The 12,320-nt window shown below is 39.5% G+C and overlaps 1 protein-coding gene across 6 annotated transcripts in view; it reads right to left on the bottom strand.

Annotated features, from left to right (window-relative positions):
- The window catches only part of RAD18 (RAD18 E3 ubiquitin protein ligase), a 110,580-nt gene extending 98,968 nt beyond the window's left edge, over nucleotides 1-11,612 (bottom strand). For all 6 annotated transcript variants that reach the window (XR_005795661.1, XR_005795663.1, XR_005795662.1 and 3 more), the window contains exons 1-2: nucleotides 11,485-11,612; nucleotides 6,003-6,084 (exon numbers count right to left, since the gene is read on the bottom strand). Coding sequence is in view for 3 of the 6 variants with exons in the window: in XM_040492091.1 (XP_040348025.1) it covers nucleotides 6,003-6,084; nucleotides 11,485-11,535 (133 nt within the window). In the remaining 3 variants the exon portion in view is untranslated. The remainder of the gene's footprint in view (nucleotides 1-6,002; nucleotides 6,085-11,484) is intronic.
- Between the last annotated feature and the right edge of the window lie 708 nt (nucleotides 11,613-12,320).

The following is a 12,320-nucleotide window of genomic DNA, read 5'->3' as shown; positions in this document are numbered from 1 at the left end:
CTGAAGGAAGGAGAAATGGGGAGTTACTGTGCAATGGGTATAAAATTTCAGTCACACAAAATGAAAAAGTTCTAAAGATCTCCTGTACAACAATGTTCACATAGTTGACAATACTATACTGTACATGTAATAATTTGTTAACAGGGCAAATTTTGTATTATGTTTTTCACCAACCCCCCCACCCAAAAAACAAAACCCAGCCCTATAGAAAGGGCTACTCTAGACCCACACTAAGCTTAAAAACAAAACTTGACAGGATCAATCTAATCCACAAGTACCTTACTTGCCTGCCACAACACAGCCCCACACTCCAATAAGCTATACAACAAAATCTACCCCCTCAAAAATGTAAACACTACAATGGCAAGCATCTAATCAAAAATTACCAGCCATGCAAAGAAACAAGAAAACGTGGTTTATAACCAGGAGGGGAAAAAAATCAGCCAACAGAAACAGATTTAGAAATGCCACAGACAATGGATTAGCAGACAGGGAGGTTAAACTGGCTATTAGAAATACATTCAGTATAATTCAAAGATTAAAACACACACAAGAACCTAACAAGGAAATAGAAAATATTTTAGAAATGAAATTTCTAGAGATGGTCAATACACTATCTGAAATAAAATTTCATTGGATAAGACTAACAGCTGATGAGATACTACAGAATAAAAGATCAATAAACGTGAAGTCATAGCAAAAGAAATTATCCAAAACTAAGCACACAAAGGGAGGGTGGGTGTGAGGTGGAGACCAAAACAGAAAAAAAGAAAAAAACAAAACAAAAAAACAGAGTCTCATGGCTATAGATAAGTATCAAGCAGTAAAATAAAAAACAATTAAAAATAAAATTTAATTGGAATCAGCAATGGGGAATGAGAGTGGGACTGTAAACAAAAAAATATTCAAAGAAACAAGGGTTAAAATGTTTCAAAATATAAATCTCAAGCCATGAACCCCAAACAAGACAAATACAAAGTAAATCAAACTAAAGCATATTACAAATTTCTAAAAACCACTGGTAAAGAGAAAATCTGAAAAGTAGCTAAGGAAAAAAGGCACCTTATATACAGAAAGCTATAAATAAGAATACCACATCTGGTTTCATATGCTAAACAGAATTCTTTGGCAAACTAACTATACTGCAAGAAATGTAGCAGAGAGAAAAAAAAAATGATACTTTTTCCAGAAGGAAACTTTTGATACATATAAAGGAAAGAAGAGTATCAGAAATGAGAAATATGTGGGTAAATACAAAAGACAAAAAAGAAATTTTTTAGTTTGCTTAAAAGATAATGGACTGTCAGGGGTGCCTGGGTAGTTCAGCAGGTTACACGTCTGACTCTTGATCTCTGCTCAGGTCTTGACTCAGGGTGGTGAGTTCAAGCCCTGAACTGGGCTCCACGCTGGGCATGTAGCCTTCTTAGAAAAAAAAAGATAATGGGCTCTCTAAAGCACATATAATAACAATGTATTGTGCTGTCTATAATATATGTACACATAAAACTAAAGACAACAATAGGATGACAGGGGAAACGCAAGTACATGTTTGTAACGTTTCTACCCTATTCAGATGGCATAACACTGTTTGAAAGGAGATTGTTATAAATTAAAGAGGCATATTTTAAACAACCACTAAAATAATAAAACAAAGAAGCAGAGCTAGTAAGTCAATTGTGGAAAACAGTTAATACTTAAAATGTTCAATTCTTTCTTCTTTCTTTTTTTAATTTTTTTTAACGTTTATTTATTTTTGAGACAGAGAGAGACAGAGCATGAACAGGGGAGGGTCAGAGAGAGAGGGAGACACAGAATCTGAAACAGGCTCCAGGCTCCGAGCTGTCAGCACAGAGCCTGACACGGGGCTCAAACTCACGGACCGCGAGATCACGACCTGAGCCGAAGTCGGCCGCTTAACCGACTGAGCCACCCAGGCGCCCCAAAATGTTCAATTATTTCTTAAAAAGCAGAAGGATAAGAAAGAGATGGACAAATAAAAAACAAAAAGGTAGGGGGTGCCTGAGGCTCAGTCAAGTTAAGCATCAGACTCTTGGTTTTAGCTCAGGTCATGATCTCACCATTCATGGGATCCAGCCCCGTGGGCACTCTGTGCTATAGGCTCTGTGCAGTGCGAAGCCTGCTTGAGATTCTCTCCCTCTCTCTGCCCCTCCCCCATTCATGCTCATCACTTGCATGCACACTCTGTCTCTCAAAATTAAAAAAACGCTAAAAAAAAAAAAACAAAGGAAGGAAGGAAGGAAGGAAGGAAGGAAGGAAGGAAGGAAGAAAGAAAAAAAGAAAGAAAATGCATATAAAATGCAAAGATCCTAAAAGGTCCAAATAAAAACAAAATGAGAGGACTTAAAATGTCTGACATCAAGACTTACTACAAAGCTACAGTAATTAAGAGAGTGTGGTATTGACACGAGGATAAACATAGAGAACAATGGAACAGAAAAGAGTCCAGAAACAGACACACACATTACTGCCTGAAGCTATATTGACTATTATGGGGAGTACTCTGTCAGGGGATAGAATGTACAATATCTTAACTATACTGGTTACATGGTATACACCTTCGTCAAACCTCAACTATGCTTGTACCCTTTACGTCTTATAATGGATATAATGTATTAATGTAAATTATACCTAAAGATTATTTTAACTCATACTTAGAAATAATTCCTAAAACTTATCTTGGTAACTAATGTGAATCTACCCTAGAAAAGAACTAACAATTATTGAGGACCTATATATACCATGCCAGACACTGGGCTCTGCACATTTAGTTTTCACAATTATCTTTTTTTTTTTTTAAGTTTATTTATTTTGAGAAAGAAAGAGAGTGTGCCCATAAAAATGAGAGAGGGGCAGAAAGAGGGAGAGAGAGAATCTCAAGTAAGCACAGGGCTGTCAGCATAGTGACAAACGCGAGCTCCATCTCAGGAACCTGAGCTGAAATCAAGAGTCCGAGGCTTAACCGCCTGAGCCAACCCAGGGCCCCTTCACAATCACCTTTTAAAGTAGAAATGACTCATCAAATTTTTACATTTGAAGAAACGTTAGCATTTGCAAGTTAACCCGCCTGGTTAAGGGAGGGGAGTCAAGAGTCAAGCCTAGTAACATCTCTAACACCCACGTTGCTACCAGCACCACCCTCTTACGTCTTTGCTATAGAAACTTCTTCACCAATGCTACTACTACCCACCAAAATCATCTTTTAAGCCTACCTTGTCTCTAACCTTCTAAGACAAATCAACTGAAAATAGAGGACAAAAGAAAGAAAATAGAGGACAAGAAAGATCATGAACCTAGATGACCCGTTCATTGGATGGCCAGCTCTTAAACAAAGACAGGCTCACCACTATGCATTAAATACCTTAAGCTACAGTATAAAAAATACACAGTAGACACATAAAAAGAAGTACGAACAAATCTCAATATATTACAATCACAGTCACACAGCAAGTTAAGGGTAATACTCTTCAGTGGGAATTCTCCCACTGGGATTTTTAAACTTTGAATATATTTGAATATATTTTTAAACTCTGAATTATATACATTTATACCAAGGACTACATGAACTACCTGTACGTTATTCTGTTACAAAACAAAAATTCTGAAATCTAACATCTAAAAGTACTTGGCAAATAAAGACCAAAATTTTCATTGCTACAGCGTTAAAAAAGGCATAAAAATATCCAAGAGGGGATCCAAGAAAACATGGGAGAAGGTGGGATTTGAGATGAACACGATGAAAGGAAGAGATTTACAGATAACCTGAGGCCAGGTGACATCAGGAATATTCCTTGTCCGATGGACTTTCCTACTTCGTAAGTCTTAAATGGAGACCACAGGAGATGAGAGCTTCAGGAAAACACACTGTTACCTCTGCTTGTAGTCGCAAGAACTGGTACCACCAGACCTCTGGTGGCAATATTACTCCTTCACGCGGTCTTCACTCCCATCTCCGGTCCCAGGAATAAGCCTTGGCGCAATGAGTGATGACTACATGTAAAACTGACGCTACTGCTTCTGCCAGCATCTTCAAATCCAAAAGACAGTCTTCATGATGCATGGACACTCCTCTTTCGTGTACTGGAGTGGACAGTCCTTGCAGATCAGAAAAACTGGACTGAGAGGGGCCTGCGTGGCTCCATCAGTTAAGCGTCTGCCTCTTGATTTTGGCTCAGGTCATGATCTCACAGTTTGTGAGACTGAGGCCCACATGGGACTCTGCACTGACAGCGTGGCACTTGCTTGGGATTCTCTCTCTCCCTCTCTCTTTCCCCCTGTCCCCCCTCTGAAAATAAATAATAAACCAACCTTTAAAAAGAAAAACTGGACTGAGAACACTCATGTTTGAAAGCTACCTAAAGAGTGTCGTGTCACTGGAAAGAACTGTGATCAGAGACGTTGAGTCTTCTCATTATTGATATTGGACTAACTATTGGGAACTTGAGGGACGCCTGGCTAGCTCAGTCATTTAAGCGTCTGACTTCAGCTCAGGTCACGATCTCACAGTTCATGAGTTTGAGCCCCGCGTCAGGCTCTGTGCTGACAGCTCAGAGCCTGGAGCCTGCTTCGGATTCTGTGTCTCCTTCTCTGTCTGCCTCTCCCCCATTCACAATCTGTCTCTCTGTCTCAAAAATAAATAAACATTAAAAAAAATTTTTTAATAAATATTGGGAGCTTGAATGATGGAGATGTCATGACACAGACGAGCTCATGATGGTATGATTACAAGGCTTCATCTCAGTGTTCCCGTAAGTATGAAGTGCACATATTTATAATTTTCACTTATCACAGGGTAAATTTAAAATTGATTCATAAAAAGGTATCTTTTCCCAGATTTCAAAGGACACAGAAATTTGTGAAGGATACCATTTTTACTTCCTAAATGCTTTCTCCCCTTCCAATACCACTTCCCAACATTATCTGTTAATGGAGTTTTGTGCATATCCTTTTGGGGTACACTGATAAACAAACTATTATGCAAATGGTCTTATGGGCCCCCACATGAGCTATAAATTTTTATGTGGTGAACATGCTCATATATAAATTACTGTGAATTTCTCCAACTAATCTGTTGAAATAGTCCCAGTAGTTCCAGTTCACTGGAAATAAGGATACACAAAATTAGTATTTTGAGTCAAAAGTAGACATTTCCCAAAACTGTTTAGATTGTCATCCATCCTGTCCCCCTGCGTTTATGAGACTTCTGTTTTCTAAAACAGTACAAACATTAGATGTCAGTGTTTTAATCTTTGACAATGTGATGTTACAAAGACATTGCTTCTCCTCTGTTATTGTTCAGTTCAATCATTTTTTTTTTTTTAACGTTTTATTTCTTTTTCTTGAGACAGGGAGAAATAGAGCATGAACACGGGAGGGTCAGAGAGAGGGAGACACATAATCTGAAACAGGCCGTCAGCACAGAGCCCGACACGGGGCTGGAACTCACGAACCATGAGATCACGACCTGAGCTGAAGTCAGCCACTTAATCGACTGAGCCACCCAGGCGCCCCAGTTCAGTCATCATCTTTATATGTCCTTAACCCTTACTAGTTATTTGTTATTTCACCTTCCTGTGTTTTTTTGTTGTTGTTCATTTCCCTTGGAAATGTCTTTGTTAAGCATATTAATGTTTGTTAAGCATATTAATGTTTGTTAAGCATGTTAATGTCTTTGTTACTGGTTTCTAAGAGATCATTTGTGATTAAGGATGTTAACTATTTGCCATGCACTGCAAACAAAATACTATGTTTTCTCACCAACACTTTACAGTGATGTTGCACTTTTTGGTTGTACAAAAGTTGTGTATTGAAATATAATAATTTTCTGCTTTAAAAAAAAATATCCAAGAGGAAGATGGCAGAAAATACCTTCTGAAAACCTCAAGATAGAGGAGCTAACGGTAAGAAATAAATGAGCGTTAAATTAACACTATCTTATATAAAAACCACACTTGTACTAGCTCACAGAGACAGTGCATACTTACAGTTATGTGAGCACTGAGGAATCATCATTGCAATGTTGAAATATTCAAAGCAAATTCCACACCGCAGCAAATCATCTAGTGTCTGAAATGCAAAAATTCATATATACCTGTCAGAGAGCCACCAAGACTGGACCATCTGCCACAGAACTTTCTCCATCCTCTAAAAAAACCAATTTAATAATACTCCTTTGTGAATATACAAACCCAAAATTAACTCCACATAAACTGCAAGAGATCTTGATGAATAGAGAAAAACCTCTCCCACATGACTTACACATTCAAATGTCAGGTTACCAAAAAGGCTTTAAGACAGATAAAGTGACACTACAGAGTCCTGCTCCGTATCGGCAACCCTTCACAAAAGGGCTACTCCATTCCTGTTCCATTTGCCATGTGTTGTCCACCTCTTACCCCAAGCTTCTTCCTCTTCAGACCCCATTCCCTGGCCTACAGTCACTGTTGGGTAAAAGGTACCAGCAAGCATTCACCACACAAGTTAAGGACAAAATTAGAGAATAAAGTCAAACACTCAAAATCATCTAGTTGAAGCCCTTACTTCACAAATGAGGAAGCAAACACACATAATGGGCATAAGTCAAGCCAGGACAAAACTTCCTGTCTCCCTAATGGCAGTCAGTCCCATGCTTTCTGCATAATACCACATTAGTTACTATATGGTGGAGCCAAACGAGGAAGCCCTGGAAAGAGGTAGAGCCAGTGACAGCAGAAGTAAGGCAGCAGTTAACCTGGGAAGGCAGACAGATGTGCATCAGCCTGGAATGCAATCCAAACAGGAAAGGATCTATTCTCACAACCCAAAATCTTCTAAATCATTTAAAATAAAATGTTATTCTGCATTCAACAGAATGCTGAGCAGATATGTAAGAGAAAAAGAAAAAGGAAAAAAAAAGAAGGAGCTTTCTCATGTACCAATATGGAAAGACTGCCAAGGTAAGTGCAAAGAGGAAGTAAGGCAGGCTACTTTTTGTTAAAAAGAGAGGGTAAAATAAATATGTATTCTATTTTTACCTTGGATACATATGAAGAAATTCTGAAAAGACACACATTAAGTAATAAATAATGGCAACGGGGGTCAGAATACTGGACAGATAAGGGACAAGTTGGAAGGGAGACTTTTACTTTTCATTTCATATTTTTTAACTATGAGTGTATTACTTAAATTTTAAAAATACAAACAAAAATGACTAATGTCACTAACAGTCTATACGATGAAATACTGTGTAGCCATTTAAAAAACACACACACTTTTAAATTTTTTTTTTTTCAACGTTTATTTATTTTTGGGACAGAGAGAGACAGAGCATGAACGGGGGAGGGGCAGGGAGAGAGGGAGACACAGAATCGGAAACAGGCTCCAGGCTCTGAGCCGTCAGCCCAGAGCCTGACGCGGGGCTCGAACTCCCGGACCGCGAGATCGTGACCTGGCTGAAGTCGGACGCTCAACCGACTGCGCCACCCAGGCGCCCCCACACACACTTTTAAAGAATAATTAATGCCATGGGAAAACGTTCATGTTTAATGGAAACTAAAAAAACAAAACAAAAATCAGAGAACAAATCTACATCACAATAAGACTATACAGTTTAATCTCTGTAATAATCTTATGAAGTCTATACTATCTATATCCCAGTTTTGAAGATGAAGCCTACAGTGCTTATAAGTGGTTGAATCAAACCCAAGAAGTGGACTCCAAAGGGTTCCCAAATTTTAAATCCATATATGCATCATACACAAGAAAAACTGAAGGAAAACAGGAGAAAACATTAAAACAGTGGTTATCTCTGGATGGTTGGATGATAAGTAACTTTCATTTGTTCTTTTCTTTAATCTGAATTTTAATTTTTTCTACTCTATATACATACTCCATTCATAATCTGTCAAAACTAGAAATTCCTATTGTTAAAAATCCAGGGAAATAAACATTAAAATGTCAAAATCTTCTTTTATTTTCGATGGTAAGCTACCAATGACACCAACCACTAGAAGACTGTGTTGAAAATCAATTAAGAGCAGAGAAAGGACCAGAAGCCAGAGTCCGAGCATCCACTCTCTTGTGCTTTCTTCTACCTAACCATCCTCTCTCTTCTGGAGGAGTAGTTCTGACACATGCCCAGCAAGATTTGTGGAAGGTGATACTGTATCAGATGAACTATAACATTCTTGTAAAAACTTCTGGTCACGCCACTTCAAGACCATAACATGCAGTGCAGGAAACAGAGAGCGGTCAAGTGGAATGCTCCAGGGCTTCTTCAACTTAGAGAGAAGAGGGCAAAGTGGAAGGAGGAAGGAAAAAGTGAGTGAAAAGACTTAATAACTAGAGAAAAAGTTCTTAAGTTTTTTTGGTCACAGATCCCTTTTAAAACAGGGATAAAAACTATGAACTCTCTTCTCAGGAAAACACATACAAACAGAAATTTTATAAATAATTTCAAATACAAAAGTCTGTCCATGGATCCTAGATTATTGGGATTTAGAGGCAGATTTCACCTCAAAGGAAGAAAGCTTCAAACACAGTTTCCAGGAGTAGCTAATTCTTTGTCCCTGGAAAAGTTCAAGCAGAAACTATGTAACAAATTGGCAAATACATTATAAAGGGATTAAAACACATAGATCAATGGAACAGGAGGGAGAGCCCACAAATAAACCCACACCTATACCGTCAATTAATCTACAACAAAGGAGGCAAGAATATACAATGGGGAAAAGACAGTCCTTTCAATAAATGGTATTGGGAAAACTGGAGAGCTACATGCAAAAGAATGAAACTGAAGCACTTTCTTACACCATGTAAAAAATAAATTCAAAATGGATTAAAGGCTTAAATGTGAGTCCTGAAACCAAAAAACTCCTAAAAGAAAACCTAGGCAGCAATTTCTTGGACATCACCTTAGCAACATATTTATAGATATGTCTCTTCGGGCAAGGGAAACAAAAGTAAACATCCAAGCACTGGGACTACACCAAAATAAAAGGCTTTCACACAGCAAAAGAAACCATCAACAACACAAAAAAGGCAACCCATTGCATGGGAGAAGATGTCTGCAAATGATACACTCAATGGGAGGTTAATATCTAAAATACATATAAAGAACTTATACAACTCAACACCAAAAAACCCCCCAAATAATCCAATTAAAAAATGGTCCGAGGACTTGAATAGACATTTTTCCAAAGAAGACATACAGATGGCCAACAGACACGAAGAGATGCCCAACATCACTCATCATCAGAGAAATGCAAATCAAAACCACCATATCACCTCACACCTGTCAGAATGGCTAGTACCAAAAAGACAAGAAATAACAAGTGTTAGTGAGGATGTGGAGAAAAGGGAACCCTCCTGCACTGTTGGTAGAAATGTAAATTGGTGCAACCAATGTGAAGAACACTATGGAGGTTCCTCACAAAATTAAAAACAGAAATACTATATGATCCAGTAATTCCACTACTAGACATATGCACCCCTATGTTTATTGTAGCATTTTTTACAAAAGCCAAGGTATGGAAGCAGCCCAAGTGTCCATGGATAGATGAATGCATAGAAAAGATATGGCACATATATACAATGTAACATTACGAAGCCATAAAAAAGAATGAGATCTTGCCATTTGTGACAACATGGATGGATCCAGAGGGTAATATGTAAATGAAATATGCCAGACAGAGGAAAACAAACACCACATGATTTCACTTATATGTAGAATCTAAAAAAACAAAAAAATGAAAAAACAGCCCCTTAAATACAGACAACTGGTGGTTGCCACCTGGGAGGTGGATGGGGGAAGGGCAAAATGAAGAGCATTAAGAGGTACGAACAATAAAAACAAAATAAAAGACCTATTAGAAAAGTAGAAAAGAAATACTGGAAGGGGGCTGGCTCTCCACTATGATTCTAATATGGGCTCAGTCAACCCCATCGTTGAACACTGTCGGGAGCTGAACCCTGTATTCAGTGCTCTGGTGAGACATCAAATCCAGAGAAGACATGGAACCTGCTTCTAAAGAACATTGTGGAAGTTGTAGTAATATATAAAATATGCTCAAATCTACACATCAAAAAGCTTTATAAGCTTTTATTTCCTTTATCCAATTCAATCTTCACAACAACAAATAAAAAGGGATGAAAGGAACACTTCACACATGTTAAGTGCTAATGATGATAATAAAGACGTATTAATTGAATGCTTAGTACCTTCCAGATACTACCTTCAACCAATCAGCAAATAATCTTTGAACGTGCACTATGTGCCAAGCACAGTGAATAAGCCAGACAAGATCCCTACCCACACACATCAACTCATTTAACCGTATGAACTATTTATTTTTGTCTCCACTTTGAAGAAATTCAGGCTGAGGGAGGTTAAGTAGCCGACTCAAGATGACACGGTTAAATAAGAGCCAGACACCGGATCTAACCCAGGACCCCTGAACTCAAATCTATGTTCCTTTCCACTGTAACTTTGTGTCAAGGCCACCACATCTCCAAAACCACAGCTTTCCTAGACCCCTCCACAATGTCAGCTTTTCACCATGGGGCTATCTCGAGTCCCCAAGCTCTGTAGACGACACTGATGACAGTAAGAAGAATAAGACCCTATCCCCTCACTTAATCCTCAAAGTCAAGTCTTATGAGTCAGTGGGACAAACACCATAATCCCCAAATTTACAAAACTGAGGAATAACAACTAGAAAGTGGTCTTGCACACAAACAGAAATGCATAATTACAGAGCAAGAAGAAAAACCAAGCAACTGATTCTTAGCTAGCACAGCAAAGTGTATTTGCTCTTGATCAAGCACAGCAGGAACCCAGGGCTCACCACTATAGCAAATGGAACTGGAATGACTTGCAAAAAAAAAAAAAAGTTACTTAAGTGAAATAATACAATGAAACAAAAGGCTAAGGCTGAGCCTGAACCCTGATCTTGTTTAAAAGCGATGCACAACTGTTAGGAGTTAGGACAGGTCAGGGAGGGGTTAGAGCAAACCAGCACAAGGTGATTAGAAGAAATGAAAGAATGGGAAGGAGACGACCGGTTTCGCTAGGTGATTAAATAAGTGTTATCTGATGGAGGGTTCAAACCAAATCAAGTCCGGTGTCACTAGGGGAAATTCTCAACTAATGTACTGCGAGAGTTTACGTAATGCTCGACAAGTAGTAGGCCCTCAGAAAGGATTAGTTGTCACTGTCGTTTTCACTGTTTGGACTATTCTTCTCGAGGTCATTGTTCTTGCTGAAAATACCCGGTTCCAAAAGGCGACCAACATAAGTTCCCCATAAGGGACCGAGGCCTGACACCGTCACTTCTCAGCAGGAGGCTCAAATCTACCAGGTCGCTCAGGGGCAGAGCCGAACCGGGTACCCTGGCCCAGCTCGAGGCTCACATCACATCCTTTCTCCTCCTCAAGGCGGGGCTGGCCTCCCGGACACCCGGGTGCCCCCAACCTCCCCAGACCACTCACCTTCATGACTGCCAAGCCTGGAGGCCACCGAGGCTCGACTTGGGAGTCCATGGCTTCTCCTAAGTAGGCTGGGGGGTCCGTCACCCACTGTCCTCCCCGCGCTCCACAGCTACTCGAAATTCCCCGCGCTATGGCGATACGTCAGCAGCCAGCGACGCGCCTGAGGCGTGTGCGGAGCCTGCTGGGAGTTGTAGTACATGGGCGGAGCGCCGCCAAAGACCCCCCCCCCCCCCGCTGCCCGCCCAACAACCCCCCCCCCCCACCCTTGCCTCTCAGGGCAGGTAAATGGTTGAAAAGCCCACGTTAGGTTTTGTAGCAGACCCTTGATAAATAGATGCCTGTGGAATGTTAGGGAAAGACAGTCAGGAATCAAGTCAAATCCAGACCTTGCCAAACCTCTCAAGGTCCAGGCTCATTCCTCCTTCTCACCTCGCCCTCCGTGATTGCTCCCCTCTCTGAGCGGGTGTTTCCATACCTAGTATTTCGTGTCACCCCATCATAACCGTGAGAGGTGAATATTACCATTGCTAGTTAACACAAGAGGAAACTTGGGCTCAAAAAAGTGAATCATACAGTGTCATTGCCCAGACTACAAATAGGGCCTTTGGACTTTAAACGGGAGTTCTTTCTTTTTCTCAAATTAAAATTAAAAAAAAAAAAAAAATTTTTTTTCTGCAGAGACAACCACCCTAACTAACTCTTTCAGATATTTACTTTCTTATATTTCCTATGCAGATATATAGATACGGCTTTTTTTCCCCCACAAATGTTATTAAATTAAATGCATAGCTTTGTCAACGAGTTTTTCTTTTCCTTTATTTAACCACACATCTTAA

Source organism: Herpailurus yagouaroundi, unplaced genomic scaffold (genome assembly GCF_014898765.1).
Source record: "Herpailurus yagouaroundi ecotype Mexico unplaced genomic scaffold, PumYag 183, whole genome shotgun sequence".
In the NCBI taxonomy this organism is placed as follows: Eukaryota; Metazoa; Chordata; class Mammalia; order Carnivora; family Felidae; genus Herpailurus; species Herpailurus yagouaroundi.
This window is presented reverse-complemented; position numbering and strand designations above follow the sequence as displayed.